Source organism: Hyla sarda, chromosome 10 (assembly GCF_029499605.1).
Source record: "Hyla sarda isolate aHylSar1 chromosome 10, aHylSar1.hap1, whole genome shotgun sequence".
Lineage (NCBI taxonomy): Eukaryota > Metazoa > Chordata > Amphibia > Anura > Hylidae > Hyla > Hyla sarda.
Genome location: NC_079198.1, coordinates 121,980,473 through 121,998,288, shown reverse-complemented (window position 1 = coordinate 121,998,288; position 17,816 = coordinate 121,980,473). Strand labels below are relative to the sequence as shown.

The 17,816-nt window shown below is 43.4% G+C and overlaps 1 protein-coding gene across 13 annotated transcripts in view; it reads right to left on the bottom strand.

The window, feature by feature from the left end:
• Positions 1-17,816, bottom strand: part of GRAMD1B (GRAM domain containing 1B) — a 271,033-nt gene that overhangs the window by 32,580 nt on the left and 220,637 nt on the right. For 10 of the 13 annotated variants that reach the window (XM_056543505.1, XM_056543508.1, XM_056543515.1 and 7 more), the window contains 6 exons: positions 14,861-14,945; positions 13,003-13,106; positions 3,582-3,677; positions 3,243-3,323; positions 3,044-3,158; positions 429-604 (listed from right to left, as the gene is read on the bottom strand). In XM_056543505.1, the coding sequence (XP_056399480.1) occupies positions 429-604; positions 3,044-3,158; positions 3,243-3,323; positions 3,582-3,677; positions 13,003-13,106; positions 14,861-14,945 (657 nt within the window). Of the gene's footprint in view, positions 1-428; positions 605-3,042; positions 3,159-3,242; positions 3,324-3,581; positions 3,678-13,002; positions 13,107-14,860; positions 14,946-17,816 lie in introns of all 13 variants that reach the window. The other 3 variants (XM_056543506.1, XM_056543509.1, XM_056543514.1) reach the window with 1 other exon arrangement.

The window sequence follows — 17,816 nt, the reverse complement described above, 5'->3', positions numbered from 1 at the left end:
CAAAACTCAAATAACCAATCAAAATATAACATGATGATTTTGACGTAATAACTAGCCTCCCCTTTTTGTCAAATGTAAAAACCAATGTACTTCCGTGTAATAAAGAGAATTCTATAAGAACTCTTGGAAAAAGTTCCTGGGTTTCCTGCTGAGAAAGTTTCATACCAACTTTTTTGTCTGGTGCATATTTCTTGTGTCGACACTCAGCAGTATACAGCAGCAGTCACGCACATTTTAAGGCCTCATCCGCAGCCATCCTTGACAGTTTTACAATAGCTGAAGAGCCACGGGTTGGGGGACACTAACCTAGCGTGTGAAAAGATGCTCCTAAAGTGAGAACCTAATGTCACTTCTAGGCACTGACCCAATTGCAGCCCCTCGGTTGCTGTACAGACACAGACTGCTCTCTACGTAGGAATGGCACATACCATAGGGGGGTCACTACTGGTGGTGGAGGTCACATTACTACTGGTCAGAGATGGTTCCTGGAGGTTGCAGTTTGTTTCTGGTTTAATATCTCCGCTGCTTTTGGAAGAATTGTCGATCACTTCTACATCCTCCACTGGGATTTCTTCACAATAGCTGAGAACAAACGGCAATCCACAGTTTAAGGGAAAAAGAAAAAAACATAAAAGTAAAGCCAACTATATGTGAAGTCATGCAACAAGTTAATACTTTACTGTATCAGACAACTGCATAGATAACAAACTGATATGTTACTGCTCTAAATATAATTTATAGCAAATCCAGCAAGGTATAGGTTTGACCCTTTAAAGGGGTACTCCGTCCCTAGACATCTTATCCCCTATCTGAAGGATAGGGGATAAGATGTTTGATCGCTGGGGTCCTGCCGCTGGGGACCCCCATGATCTAGGCTGCTGCACCCCAGACATCCGGTGCATGGAGTGAACTTCGCTCCGTGCCGGATGACTGGCAATGCGGGGCGGAGGCTCGTGACGTCACAGCCACGCCCCCTCAATGCAAGTCTATGTGAGGGGGCGTGACGGACGTCACGCCCCCTCCCATAGACTTGCATTGAGGGGGTGTGGTTGTGACGTCACGAGCCTCCGACGCTCTAAACGAACGCCGGTTGCAGCAGGGAGATCGCGGGGGTAACGCATCGCCAGTCATCCAGCAAGGAGCGGAGTTCACTCCTTGCACCGGATGTCTGGGGTGCAGCAGCAGAGATCGCAGGGACCCCCCACGATCAGAAATCTTATCCCCTATCCTTCGGATAGGGGATAAGACGTCTAGGGGCGGAGTACCCCTTTAAGGGGCACAGCACATTTTCATTTTTACGTTTTGAGTTTTTCCTTCTCTTTTTGACTTTCTGCCCTTTAAGAGTCATAACTCTTATTTTGTACTAATTTATTGTGTACCAATTTACCATAAAATGCACAGAGCAACCAAAAAGATATAATTTGGGGGGGGGGATTCGTTTTTACTGAGTGCACTTTACGAAAAACTGTATTTTTATTCTGTAGGTTCAATACGATTACAAAGATATCAATGTTTACATGCTTTACTATTATTATACTGCTTTTTTTTTTTTTTTTTTTTAAAGTTAAACTTTTTAAACAAAATAATTACTGTATGTTAAAATTGTCCTATTCTGATCCCTATAACTTTCTTATTTTTCTGTATGCAGGGCTGTATAAGGGCTCATTTTTTGCCCTACTGTAATCGGTAGTTTTTATCGCCACCATGTGCATATATGACTTTTAAATCACTTTTTTTTCACATTTTTGGGGGGATGTGGTGTAACCAAAAATCTGAAAGTTTGTACTTTGGTATTTGTTTTATGTTTACGCTGTTCACCGTACGGGATCATAAACATTGTGTTTAACAGTTCGGACTTTTCCGAATGTGACGCTACCACGTTTAAAAAAAAATAAAAAATTTCATTTGAAAAAAGGAAAAGGGGTGGTTATTTTAATTTTATTGGCAGAAGGGCTTATTTATATTAAAAAAAGAAATACACAGTTAGTAAGGTTGAAAAAAAGACATACGTCCATCAAGTTCAACCAAGGAAGTGAAGGGTATGGTCAGATGAAGGGGAAGGGATGTGATTTTATAATTCTGCACAAGCATTAAATGGGTACTCTGCTGCCCCAGCGTTCGAAACATTTTGTTCCGAACGCTTGGAGCAGGGTTGTGATGCCACGGACACGCCCCTCGTGACCTCACAGCACGCCCCCTTAATGCAAGTCTATGGGAGGAAAGTGACGGTGGGCAAATGTCTAAGATAAGATGTTTAGGGGGCGGAGTACCCCTTTAATGTTATTTTGTTCTAGGAATGTATCTAACACTTTTTTGTTTAAAGCCCTCAACTGTTCCTGCTGTGACCAGTTCCTGAGGTAGACTGTTCCATAAATTCACAGTATAGAGTATGGTAAAGAAAGATTGTCGCCTCTTCTTACGACTAAACTACTTATTCTCCAGACGGAGGGAGCGCCCCCCCCCCTTTGTCCTTTGAGGGGGTTTAACCTGGAACAGTTTTTCCCATATATTTTGTACGGGCCATTTATATGCTTATGATCATAAAGGAGAACATATAGAGAATATATATTTCATTTATAATTAGGGAACTATTACCTGCTATCATTAGCTTGCTAATACTAAATAATGGTATGCTATTGCTTAGCATTATTCAGTGTTATCGGTGATCTACTGATAGAGTCTGCCTCAGCCTCCAGGACTCGCCCGAAACAGGTGAGGGGGGGGGGGGATCAACGGCGGCCATTGAAACCCATCGGAAAATCACACACATATGCATGGGCGCCGATCGGTTAGGGGGACAGTGATTGTGTCCCTTCAGTGCAGATACACCCATAAATTGCGTAACAATTTTTTTCCTTCAGACAGGTGTCTATCAGTGTTTCCAAACCAGGGTGCCTCCAGCTGTTGCAAAACTACAACTCCCAGCATGCCCGGACAGCCTTTGGCTGTCCGGGCATGCTGGGAGTTGTAGTTTTTCAACAGATAGAGGCGCCTTAGTTGAGAAACACTGGTGCATATGAAGGGAATGCTCTGCAAGCTCACCCCATGGTGTTAAAGTCGTCGTCTGGTGGAACATAGTCTTCATCATCGCTCGTCAGGCCCAGCTCATTGCCATAACACTGGTGGACAAAATGCCATAGTTCCTTCGGACATAAGGGCTGCGAGGAGCAAGAAAAAGCGAAATAATCAGTACAAGGGGAGAAGAAAGAACCACGGAAAGCACAGAAATTGAACTTAGTCACCTTTTCTAGTAAAGCATTCTGCCAGAGACGGAACATCATCATGTAGGTTCGATCTCGAGCCCCGAACGACGTAAAAAAGTGCTGAGAAAAGATGGCAGTGCCAGGGTTAGTCACACAAACCTCAAATCCAGGAACATTTCTAGTAGTCAGGGACCCTTCCAGGGCTCAAGTTCTGCAGGAACGCATGGGAACAGCGTTTCTGCACTTTTTTTCCACAGCGGGAACACCGTTCCCATTAGCAGGAGTCCTGCAGGACCAGTTCTTCAGTGGAAATCTTGGGGGGAGCTCCTACACTTTTTCTTCCCCAGGACTCGATCCCTGGACACTTCATCTTCTTACCTTTTCAGAGTCTGTGCACAGCTGGATCGCATTGGGAATGAGTCTGGCCGTCTTCTCCTTCGTCATTGAGCAGATGTCCTTTAAGCGCACTGTCAGCTAAAAGGAGAGAATGGAGCAATGTGTTAGTGATCAGACTACAGGAGCAACGTAATACGCAACGTGTCAGGATCCGACACATAGTACAGATGATATTAAAGGGGTACTCCAGGCAAAAACTTTTTTTTTTATATATCAACTGGCTCCGGAAAGTTAAACAGATATGTAAATTATCCGTACAGTAGAGAATCAGAAAAACATCGGCACTCACCAGTCTTCTCTTTTAAAAGCTTCTTTATTGGTACATACTCACAACATGAAATGCAGTAAGGGAGAGGGATCCATGCAGGGGGGGGGGGGGTACCCCCCCTGCACGGATCCCTCTCCCTTACTGCATTTCATGTTGTGAGTATGTACCAATAAAGAAGCTTTTAAAAGAGAAGACTGGTGAGTGCCGATGTTTTTCTGATTCTCTACTGTACGGAAGATTTGAACTTTGCTACTACGTCAGAGCACCACCACATCTCTATTGGTTTGTCCTTGTCATACGCCCGTCTAGCAGTCCAGCTCAGCCAGTAGGAGCAGTGCCGAATATCACATCTTCGCTTTGAGATTTGTAAATTATTTCTATTAAAAAATCTTAATCCTTCCAATAGTTATTAGCTTCTGAAGTTTTCTGTCTAACTGCTCAATGATGATGTCACGTCCCGGGAGCTGTGCATGATGGGAGAATATCCCCATAGGAACTGCACAGCTCCCGGGACGTGAGTCATCAGAGAGCAGTTAGACAGAAAACAACAACTCAACTTCAGAAGCTAATAACTATTGGAAGGATTAAGATTTTTTAATAGAAGTAATTTACAAATCTGTTTAACTTTCCGGAGCCAGTTGATATATTAAAAAAAACTTTTTGCCTGGAATACCCCTTTAAGTCTTAATCTTATGCTAGATTATTGTATTATTTGAGCCTGTGAGTCCAAAGTAAGGAGAAGAGGATATGCACTTCGATCTGGAAACAAATACTAAAACTAATGCGTTTTAAAGCTTTAAAACTGTTTAAAAAGCAATTAAAGGGTTACTCCGGTGTAAAACAAATGTTTTTGAATCAACTGGGGCCAGAAAGTTAAACAGATTTGTAAATTACTTCTATTTAATAATCTTAATCCTTCCAGTACTTATCAGCTGGAGAAGGTTCTTTTCTTTATGATTTTCTTTTCTGTCTGACCCCAGTGCTCTCTGCTGACACCTCTGTCCATGTCAGGAACTGTCCAGAATAGTCCAGAATAGGAGAAAAATCCCCATAGCAAACCTATGCTGCTCTGGACAGTTCCTGACACGGACAGAGCTGCCAGCAGAGAGCACTGTGGTCAGACAGGAAAGAACTACAGAACTTCCTCTGTAGTATACAGCTGCTAATAAGTACTAGAAGGATTAAGATTTCTATAAAGAAGTAATTTACAAATCTGTTTAACTTTCTGGCACCAGAAAAATCTGTTTTCCACCGGAGTACCCCTTTAAGGCATGTTGTACAGCGCCGCCCTCTTCTACCCAATCTCACATTGGGCATGGAGAGACTCCAATGCGTGCCTGGCAGGACAGTTGCTTTGCCACCCATCCAACATCCTGAAAAAAGTATTTGATCCCCTGCTGATTTTGTACATTTTAATGGTCTGTTTGAACCGTGAGAAACAGAATAACAACAAAAAAATCCAGCAAAACACATTTCACATAACATTTGCCTTGATTTGCTTTTCACTCAGAAAAAATAGGTATTTGATCCCCTATCAATCAGCAAGTTTTCTGGCTCCCAGGTGTCAGTTATACAGGCAACGAGCGGAGATTAGGAGCACTCTCTTAAAGGGAATGCTCCTAATCTCAGATTGATTGATTGCTTCTAGGTGTCTGTTATACAGGTAACAAACTGAGATTAGGAGCACTCCCAGTCAAAGGCTTTCGGGGCATGCTGGGAGTTGTAGTTTTGCAACAGCTGGAGGCACGCTGGTTGGGAAACACCAGACTACACTACACCAGAGATACTGAAAAACACTAACACAGAGGCGATTGCACAATTGTTGGGTTGGTTCCCGGATGACACATCCTCCAAAATATGGAAGTATCATGAAAATCTGTCCATAGATGAAGCTGCGGCCGATCACAATGGACACAGTAAACCCATTGTGCGCGGTTTCCCCATCTGCTCGCTGCGGCCAATATCTCTACTGTACTTTGCTGCATCCTCCATGACGCTGCCCTAACACAAGGAGAGAGTTTATAGAGGGGGCATCCTCTAAGGGCTCCCCCTAACCCCCTGATATAAAGTGGTGGGCGTTGTGACATTAATGTGGAGATGACTTGGCACCGCTCCTGGTATTAGGAGACTGGCTCCCACTCGGTGTCCTATGTGTCTGCTGTGCCCGTGTCCCCTTCTGTAGAGCCGGGGTTGAGAATTCCTGCAGCCTGTGACTACGTTTGACGAAGCACAAGGTGTCGTATAGAGGAAGGGAATGAGCCCCAACCTACGGCTCTCCAGCTGTTGCAAAACTACTACTTCCAGCATACCTGGACAGAGGCTTTGCAACAGTTCAGAGCCACAGGTTGGGCATCACTGCTGTAAGGGGGCAAGTAAAGGCAGTGTTTACCAAACAGTGTATCTCCAGCTGTTGCAAAACTACAACTCTCAGCATGCCCGGAACGGCTATCCAGGGTTAGAAAAACAGAGCTGGTTTCTTCCAAAAAACAGCACCACCCCCTGTCCTCAGGTTGAGTGTGGTATTACAACTTGGCTCTATTCACTTTAAATGGGCACTATCATTAAAAACATTTTTTGCTATTGCACTCCTTATGGTAAATGAAAAATCTTTCTAATGCACTTTGTTTAAAATTTTTTTAATTTTCTATGTTTTACTTGTGTTTAAAAAAGCTGCCACTAGGTGTCTCCCTACTTGTCCAGGGTACATTTCCTTCCATCTCCTGCACCGATTTTGAACTCCTGCTGTCCTAGCAGAAGTCCAAAATCAGGAAATGTAGTCTGGAGTACCGGAGGGGGGGGGTTTGCAGATGATGTCACGCCTGCTGGGGAACGCCCCTTCCTTGTCTGTCAATCTGACTGAGACTGAGCAGAAAATACAGAGCAATATCAAGGTAGAAAACTAAAAACAATAATAAAAATAAAGGCAGGGGGTGGATTATCATGATGGGGGCAGTAAATTGGGAGGATTCTAAAATTTAACAAGATCATGTTAAATCATGAGACTCTTTAATGAAACGGAGCTGCAATACCTCAGACAACCTGAGGACTGCCGTGATGCTGTTAATGGAAGGAATCTACCTTAGTTTTTTTCTGTTCCTGGATATCTCCTTTAAAGACCTAAAAAACCCACAAAACCGTCGTCTTTCCAAATGGTAATAAACAGAATGCGAATGCGGAAGCCTCACAACCCTTGAATATACTGGGAATTCCATAAATAGCAATTCTCTGATATAACGTTATCACCAGGACTGCAGCCAACTCCGGGGAATTTCCTGCGTGCTATCATCGGTTCAAAGGGACGACTACAATAATAATAATAAAACTGAATGATGTATTGTTATTTATGTTATTCCTCAAAATATTTATAAAGTGGGTTTCAGAATAAAAAAATAAAAAATTAATTATAAACACACACACACCACATACATATACATACATATATATATATATATATATATATATGTGTGTGTGTGTATTTTTTCTTTTTTAGATATATTTACATGGCAGTTTTATTCTAGAAAAAGATTAACCGATCGACCAGGAGAGGACCAGAAGTTGATGGACCAGGAGCTGAGCGGGGACTGGGATAGGTAAGTATCATTTATTTTTACCAACCCGTAAGTAACATTTAAAAACAATTTTTGAATCCCAGAATACTCCTTTAACTATAAAAAGGTTTTCTCATCTCCATAGGCTCCCTAAGGCCTGCTTGCAGCTGCCAATGCTGGCTCGGGAGGCTTACACCATCTACACAACTCCCATTCAAGTCAATGGAAGTTTAAAGAGTAGCTCCCACTATCTTTTTTTTTTCTTCTGTCCCTACCTATTGGTTATCTCTCCCTAACACCCTCCCTGCCTTTAAAAAAAATGTTCCTACCTTCTAAATTGAATTTTTCATGGCCGTAACGCTGCTCACTCTGCCTGAACAGGAAGCCGACTTCCCCAGCAGGCGCGACGTCACTGAAGCCTGCTGGGTGCCGGCTTCCGCCCTTACCTAGTCTATGCAGCACTCCCGTTGGGAGATGAGTTGCCAATCGCACGGCAGGCTGCTCCGGAGTCTCCTCCTCCCTGCTTCTCACTGCATGTGCTGTCCCGGGAGGAGGAGTATAGGAGCTTTGCCGGTTCTGCTGTGCAAAATTCTCTGCCGAGACCCTGGACCTCAGATAAGACCTCAGATCAGACTTACCCCAAAAGGACTGATATTCTGTGTGCGCCAATGCGCGCAGCCTCGGCGTTCACAGCGTTCGCTCACGCCTGTCTAACTGACAGGCAGGGAGCGAGTGCAGGATGACTGAATTTGGACTGATTGCCCAGCCGGGATCGGTCCGAATTTAGCAGTGACATAACAGCAGGCGGCAGCCAGCCACTAGGAGGGAGACCCCTAGTGGCCGGATTTCAAATAGAAAATACAATATTTTAAACACAAAAAAAAATAATTGATGTATTTAAGAGATATGTTGTAGTACATAAGTACTACAGCATATAAAAAAAAGTTAATGACTGTGCCCATTTAAATAACTCCAGGAGGTATGGAAGAAGCGTAGCTGGCAGCACCAGGCTGTTTAAGCAACTCCTATTAAAGTAAATACGAGGTAGGAAAATTAGGAAAAATGGCCTTCTGGGCTGTTTTAAAGGGGTAGTCCAGTGGTGAAAAACGTATCCCCTATCCTAAGGATAGGGGATAAGTTTGAGATCACGGGGGGTCCGACCGCTGGGACCCCCTGCGATCTCTCTGTACGGGGCCCCGGCTCTCTGCCGAGATAGCGGGTGTCGACCCCCACACGAGGCGGCGGCCGACACGCCCCCTCAATACATCTCTATGGCAGAGCCGGAGATTGCCGGAGGCAGCGCTTCGGCTTTGCCATAGAGTTGTATTGAGGGGGTGTGTCGACACGCCCCCTTCCCGCGGGCTGTCGGGGCTCTGTACAGGAGATCGCATAGGGGATAAGTTAGGATAGGGGATAAGTTGCTCACCACTGAGTCACCACTGGATATCTCCTTTAATCTTCATGAACACCTTTAGCAGTCATATGTAGGCTGGATGGGGCCGGAGAGCCCTCTTAGCAAGATGGGAATACCCATTTAAGACTATGTTTACAACATGTGCTAGAGCACTGCATAAAAGGTCACATCCAGTATGGAAGTTCCAAAGTACTTGACGAGTTTCTGCCAGGCAAGGTCCTAATCATAAGCTTATGAGAACTTACCAGGTTGAAACCCGTCAAGCATGTTGTAACATTTTTCCCGTCCTTGCTGTATGCTTTAAATATGATGGAATAAAACAGAACGGTTTTTATCACCATTCCATGCTGGATATCCTTTTCTAATTTTTGTGTCACGTGGGTGGTAGACCTCCCTTCCATGGACTAATTATATGGACAGGTGTGCTGGCTTAGCCTCTTTCTTGCTATACACTAACTCAGTGTTTCCCAACCAGGGTGCCTCCAGCTGTTGCAAAACTACAACTACCAGCATGCCCGGACAGCCTTTGTGTGAATCATTGGCGTAACATTAGAGGTCGCAAAAGTCGCAATTGTGACCGGGCCCCACAGTCCAGATCAAGTGAAGCATTGCAACAATGCTGCCAGTGTCAAAAGCATGGCTGGCCATACGCATTAATGTTAGATGAACCCTCTGATTTCAGCAGAACCAAGCAGACATGTGTATAGGGACCTCCTGACTCTCTGTCAACACGTGTCATTGGGAAAATACCGCTCAAGCAGCTGGATTTTAAAGGGGTACTGTGGCAGAAAAAAGATTTACCCTCTATCCAAAGAATAGGGGATAAGTGTCTGACCATGAGGCATCCAACCGATGGGACCTCCCGGGATCTCCTGCACAGCGCCCCGCTCTCCGCATATACGAAGCGGCCCCCTCTATGCAGCTCTATTGGAGCTCTACAGCATTCGTGTATCTCCGGGTCTCCCGTAGAGAAACATGGAGGGGGATGTTGACCACAGCTTCGTGTGGGGGTCGACAGTCTCCTTGCACAGAGTGTAGATCGTTCTGTTCAGGAGGAGAATGGGGTGCCGTGCAAGAGATCACGGGGGTCTCAGTGGTCGGACCCCCCGCAATCATAAACTTATCCTCTATCCTCTCGATACTGGATCATTTTTTTTCCCTCGCCACAGTAGTCCCTTAACACACCGAGCCAAGCATGCACGTGTATGGGGGAGGTAATAGAGATAGCGTCTTATCCTTCTTTGCCTTTCTGCTATGTACCAAACAAACTTGAATTGTTGATATAAGCAGAACAATCGCAGCCGGGGAGTTTTTTTTTTTCTATTTTAGCCAAAGCTGAACCCTTCACATGACTCGTCCGCTATCAGATGACCTATACACAGTGTACAGAACGACGTGCACAAGGGAAAAGGTGAATGTTACAGGATGCGAAATGGACGCGGAGGTAACACAGCATGAAGTGAACTGGCTACCACACTGTAAGACGTATCAAACATAAAGTGGCACATCCCATATTTATTTATTTATTCATTCATTTTATGTATTTATTTATTTAAATGCAATTATTTTAAAATGTATTCATTCTTCATTCTTTTTTTTTTTTTTTTTTTTTTTACAATTTTGCATCCCATAACATGATAGTAATGTTTGTGCGTGTATTTAATTCTTTTTCACTCTAAATACCAGCACAGAGCGTGCATGTAACATTTGCCGGTACCGGCCGAAACGGCCGGTACCGGCAAATGTTACACGCGCGTTCTGTGCTGGAGCCTTGCGCTGGTCTCCTAAGTAACTGTATCTAGTGCGAGGCCGTACGATGTCATAGCTCAGTCTCGTGCTTGGAACGGTTTACAGAAAAGCAGCATGAGGCTTCGGCGCAGAGCGCACATGAAACATTTGCCGGGACTGGCCGAAACAGACCCTCAGGTATTAAGAGCGCGATATAAAAAAAAATATATATATATATTATTATTACAATATAATAATAATAATTCAAAATAACAAAAACAACAACAATAATAATATTATAGTTATTATAATAATGATTATTATTAATAAATAATAACAATACAAAATAATAATAATAAATATAGGATTTGCGCTTTACCAAAAAGGTACAGTCAGGTCCATAAATATTGGCACATCGACAGAATTCTAACATTTTTGGCTCTATACACCACCACAATGGATTTGAAATGAAACAAACGAGATTTGCTTTAAAGGGGTATTCCAGGAAAAAACTTTTTTTTATATATCAACTGGTTCCAGAAAGTTAAATAGATTTGTAAATTACTTCTATTAAAAAATCTTAGTCCTTTCAGTACTTATGAGCTTCTGAAGTTAAGGTTGTTCTTTTCTGTCTAAGTAATCTCTGATGACACGTGTCTCAGTAAACGCCCAGTTTAGAAGCAAATTCCCATAGCAAACCTCTTCTAAACTGGGCGGTTCCCGAGACACGTGTCATCAGAGAGCACTTAGACAGAAAAGAACAACCTAAACTTCAGAAGCTCATAAGTACTGAAAGGATTAAGATTTTTTAATAGAAGTAATTTACAAATCTGTTTAACTTTCTGGAGCCAGTTGATATATAAAAAAAAGTTTTTTTCCTGGATAACCCCTTTAACTGCAGACTGTCAGCTTTAATTTGAGGGTATTTACATCCAAATCAGGTGAACGGTGTAGGAATTACAACAGTTTGCATATGTGCCTCCCACTTGTTCAGGGACCAAAAGTAATGGGACAGAATAATAATCATAAATCAAACTTTCAATTTTTAATACTTGGTGTAAAATCCTTTGCAGTCAATTACAGCCTGAAGTCTGGAACGCATAGACATCAGCGGACATTGCTGGTTTCATCCCTGGTGATGCTCTGCCGCCTCTACTGCAACTGGCTTCAGTTCCTCCTTGTTTTCGGGGCATTTTCCCTTCAGTTTTGTCTTCAGCAAGTGAAATGCTCAATGGGATTCAGGTCAGGTGATTGACTTGGCCATTGACTTTGGTTCTTTTCCAGTTTGCTTTGGGTCATTGTCCATCTGCACTGTGAAGCGACGTCCGATGAGTTCTGAAGCATTTTGCTGAATATGAGCAGATAATATTGGCCCAGAACACTTCAGAATTCATCCTGCTGCTTTTGTCAGCAGTCACATGATCAATAAATCCAAGAGAAGCAGTTCCATTGGCCCCATACATGCCCACTATGCCCTGACACCACCACCACCATGTTCACTGATGAGGTGTACGCTTAGGATCATGTTCTTCTCCAGACTCTTCTCTTCCCATCACTCTGGTACAAGTTGATCTTGGTCTCATCTGTCCATAGAAAGTTGTTCCAGAACTGTGAAGGATTTTTTAGATGTCGTTTGGTAAACTCTAATCTGTCCTTCCTGTTTTTGAGGCTCCCCAATGGTTTCCATCTTGTGGTGAACCCTCTGTATTCCCTCTGGTGACGTCTTCTATTGATGACTCTGACACATATACACCTACCTCCTGGAGAGTGTTCTTGATCTGGCCAACTGTTGTGAAGGGGTTTTCTTCACCTGGGAAAGAATTCTTCGCTCATCTACCACAGTTGTTTTCCTTGGTCTTCCGGGAGTGTTTGTTCTTTTTAAGAATATTCTAAACAGTTGTTTTGGCCACGCCTAATGTTTTGGCTATCTCTCTGATGGGTTTGTTTTGTTTTTTTCAGCCTAATGATGGCTTCACTGATAGTGATAGCTCTTTGGTACTCATCTTGAGAGTTGACAGCAACATATTCCAAGTGCAAATAGCACACCTGAAATTAACTCTGGACCCTTTATCTGCTCATTGTAATTGAGATAATGAGGGAATAACACACACCTGGCCATGGAACAGCTGAGAAGCCAATTGTCCCATTACTTTTTGTCCCTCAGCAAGTGGGAGACACATATGCAAACTGTTGTAATTTCTACACCGTTCACCTGATTTGGATGTAAATACCCTCTGATTATAGCTGACAGTCTGCAGTTAAAGCACATCTTGTTCGTTTTATTTCAAATCCATTGTGGTGGTGTATAGAGCCAAAAATATTAGAATTGTGTTGATGTCCCAATATTTATGGACCTGACTGTATATTTCCCAGGTATTTCTGTTCCTGGTTTTTCAATCAACGCCAACCCAGATGTGTCACAAGTAAGACGTATACCGTACTAACCAGAGTCTCCCAGCGGAAAATGTTACTGTAGAAGCAAATCCAGTTCTCAGACAGGTAGAGACGTCCCTGCAGTAAGATGTCCCTCTGCAGCGCACAGGAATAATCTGAAAGAGCAAACAGATGTGAATGTGACTATATGAGCAAACAGATGAATTATTCATACCCCTATTCTGTATACTTCATAAATATAATACATGGGAGGTGTTCTTATTATAATAAATACGGTACTCGTAGGAAGAAGCCTTAGGGTATGTTCACACAGTATTTTACACAGGCACTCCAGGCCGAAATCCAAAGAAAAATCAGCCTCCCATTCCTTATAATAGGAATCCATGCTGTAGATCACATGGTGCTGATTTAAAGAGCTGCAGATTTACAATCCACATGTTAGAAAAACAAGAAGTGACAAGTCACTACATGAAAATACTTATCCTGTACTGATCCTGGGTTATATCCTGTATTATACTCCAGAGCTGTACTCACTATTCTGCTGGTGAGGTCACTCTGTACATACATTACATTACTGATCCTGAGTTATATCCTGTATTATACTCCAGAGCTGTACTCACTATTCTGCTGGTGAGGTCACTGTGTACATACATTACATTACTTATCCTGTACTGATCCTGACTTATAGCCTGTATTATACTCCAGAGCTGTACTCACTATTCTGCTGGTGAGGTCACTCTGTACATACATTACATTACTGATCCTGAGTTATATCCTGTATTATACTCCAGAGCTGTACTCACTATTCTGCTGGTGAGGTCACTGTGTACATACATTACAATACTTATCCTGTACTGATCCTGAGCTATATCCTGTATTATACGCCAGAGCTGTACTCACTATTCTGCTGGTGAGGTCACTGTGTACATACATTACTTATCCAGTACTGATCCTGAGTTATATCCTGTATTATACCCCAGAGCTGCACTCACTATTCTGCTGGTGAGGTCACTGTGTACATACATTACATTACTTATCCTGTACTGATCCTGAGTTATAGCCTGTATTATACTCAAGAGCTGTACTCACTATTCTGCTGGTGAGGTCACTGTGTACATACATTACATTACTTATCCTGTACTGATCCTGAGTTATATCCTGTATTATACTCCATAGCTGTACTCACTATTCTGCTGGTGGGGTCACTGTGTACATACATTACATTACTTATCCTGTACTGATCCTGAGTTATATCCTGTATTATACCCCAGAGCTGTACTCACTATTCTGCTGGTGAGGTCACTGTGTACATACATTACATTACTTATCCTGTACTGATACTGAGTTATATCCTGTATTATACTCCAGAACTGTACTCACTATTCTGCTGGTAAGGTAATTGTATACATACATTACATTACTTATCCTGTACTGATCCTGAGTTTTATCCTTTATTATACCCCAGAGCTGTACTCACTATTCTGCTGGTGAGGTCACTGTGTACATACATTACATTACTTATCCTGTACTGATCCTGAGTTATATCCTGTATTATACTCCAGAGCTGTACTCACTATTCTGCTGGTGAGGTCACTGTGTACATACATTACATTACTTATCCTGTACTGATCCTGAGTTATGTGCAGATTGTGACACGGATATTGGTGCAGACTGCAGAAGTTTTAATCCATTGTGACATGAAACATATTAGAACATTAGTAGTATGCCCTCATGTTTGGATGGGTAAAATGGGGCTTTGTCCATAAAGAGATCTGGTCGATACTGAATTATAATATTTGATCACGTCTTTTTTTCATTATTTTTGCTGATATATAAACACACAAGGGACCCGGGTTGAGTCTGATGCTGCGTGGACGGTGACATTGGCGCTCAATGGGATTTCTCTTACCTACAATGAGGCGCTCGGAGTCTGGCAGCTGTTTAAAGAGTTTCCGAAAATCCTCATTCCTCTGTTTATACGTCGGACTCAACACCTGGAAAAACAAACTCGGAATATTAAGATACAAAAAAAAAAAAAAAAAAAAGAAAGGTCTAAAAAAGATGCGAACATAACAAAAACACGGGCTCTACAGAAGGGGACACGGGCACAGCAGACACATAGGACACCGAGTGGGAGCCAGTCTCCTAAAAGCAGGAGCGGTGCCAAGTCATCTCCACATTAATGTCCCAACGCCCACCACTTTATATCAGGGGGTTAGGGGGAGCCCTTAGAGGATGCCCCCTCTATAAACTCTCTCCTTGTGTTAGGGCAGCGTCATGGAGGATGGAGCCAAGTACAGTAGAGATATTGGCCGCAGCGAGCAGATGGGGAAACCGCGCACAATGGGTTTACTGTGTCCATTGTGATCGTCCGCAGCTTCATTTATGGCGGTGTTTCCCAACCAGGGTGCCTCCAGCTGTTGCAAAACAACTCCCAGCAGATGGATGGAATCTGCAGCGATAAAGTTACCAGCAAACCGTCCGCCGCTATGACACGAAAGAGTGTGTCCCCACTAGTGTGCCTCCAGCTGTTGCAAAACTACAACTCCCAGCATGTTGGGCTATATATAGTACAGGTCAGTGTTTCTCAAGCAGGGGTGCCTCCAGCTGTTGCAAAACTACAATTCCCAGCATGTTGGGCTATACAGTAGTATAGTACAGGTCAGTGTTTCTCAACAAGGGGCGCCTCCAGCTGTTGCAAAACTACAACTCCCAGCATCTTGGGCTATATAGTACAGGTCAGTGTTTCTCAACCAGGTGTGCCTCCAGCTGTTGCAAAACTACAACTCCCAGCATGTTGGGCTATATAGTAGTATAGTACAGGTCAGTGTTTCTCAACCAGGGTGCCTCCAGCTGTTGCAAAACTACAACTCCCAGCATCTTGGGCTATATAGTACAGGTCAGTGTTTCTCAACCAGGGGTGCCTCCAGCTGTTGCAAAACTACAACTCCCAGCATGTTGGGCCATATTATAGTATAGTACAGGTCAGTGTTTCTCAACCAGGGGTGCCTCCAGCTGTTGCAAAACTACAACTCCCAGCATGTTGGGCCATATTATAGTATAGTACAGGTCAGTGTTTCTCAACCAGGGGTGCCTCCAGCTGTTGCAAAACTACAACTCCCAGCATGTTGGGCTATATAGTAGTATAGTACAGGTCAGTGTTTCTCAACCAGGGGTGCCTCCAGCTGTTGCAAAACTACAACTCCCAGCATGTTGGGCCATATTATAGTATAGTACAGGTCAGTGTTTCTCAACCAGGGGTGCCTCCAGCTGTTGCAAAACTACAACTCCCAGCATGTTGGGCCATATTATAGTATAGTACAGGTCAGTGTTTCTCAACCAGGGGTGCCTCCAGCTGTTGCAAAACTACAACTCCCAGCATGTTGGGCTATATAGTAGTATAGTACAGGTCAGTGTTTCTCAACCAGGGGTGCCTCCAGCTGTTGCAAAACTACAACTCCCAGCATGTTGGGCCATATTATAGTATAGTACAGGTCAGTGTTTCTCAACCAGGGGTGCCTCCAGCTGTTGCAAAACTACAACTCCCAGCATGTTGGGCCATATTATAGTATAGTACAGGTCAGTGTTTCTCAACCAGGGGTGCCTCCAGCTGTTGCAAAACTACATCTCCCAGCATGCCCGGACAGCCAACGGCTGTCCGGGCATGCTGGGAGATGTAGTTTTGCAACATCTGGAGAGCCACAGTTTAAAGATCTCGGTTCTAGATCACTGTACCCTAATTTTTGTTCTCTACCTGTTGCAAAACTACAGCTCTATTTATGGATGTCAGGGCATGATGCATGCTGGGAGTTGTAGTTTTGCAACAGCTGGAGGCAGTCTGGTTGGAAAACACTGATTTATGTACGCATTTTTAGGATACTTCTACGTCTCGGAGGATGTGTCACCCGGGAACTAACCCAACAATTGTGCAATCGCCTCAGTTTTGTTTGTGTGTTTTTATTTTTTTATCTCTCTGGTTTTGGCTGCAAACAATCTGGGAAGCGTTTGTCCGCAGATTATCTTTTCCCTAGAATTCTGCAGTAGGACGCAACCTATAGCCGGTCTGCAGAGTCCAACCAGCTGTTGCAAAAATATAACTCCCAGCACACCCGGACAGGCTTTGGCGCCAAAATAGTGAATGTTCCGGCAGATCTGGGATGGTTGGGAGAGATGGTAACTATGGTGGGATAGATCAGTGTTTCCCACACAGGGTGCCTCCAGCTGTTGCAAAACAACAACTTCCAGCATGTTGGGAGTTTTAGTTTTGCAACAGCTGGAGGCACGCTGGTTGGAAAACAAAGCTCTAGCCCATAAGACAGCAATTTGGCAAAGCTGAGCACAAATTACATAGTGGGCTAAATAGAACGCACCATATCTTGGAGAACCCTAAACTAGAAAACAAATGGTTAAAGGGGTACTCGGGTGGAAAACAAATGTTTTAAAATGAACTAGTGCCAGAAAGTTATATAGTTTTGTAAATTACATTAATTTAAAAAATCTTAATCCTTCCAGTACTTATCAGCTGCTGTATGCTCCAGGGGGAGTTTTGTAGTTCTTTCTGGTCTAACCACAGTGCTCTCTGCTGACACCTCTGTCCGTGTCAGGAACTGTCCAGAGCAGGAGAGGTTTGCTATGGGGATTTTCTCCTGCTCTGGACAGTTCCTAAAATGGACAGCAGAGGTCAGCAGAGAGCACTGTGGTCAGACCGGAAAGAACTACACAACTTCTTCTGTAGTATACAGCAGCTGATAAGTACTGGAAGGATTAAGATTTTTAAATAGAAGTAATTTACAAATCTGTATAACTTTCTGGCACCAGTTGATTTAAAAATTTTTGCTTACCACCGGAGTACCCCTTTAATTGCT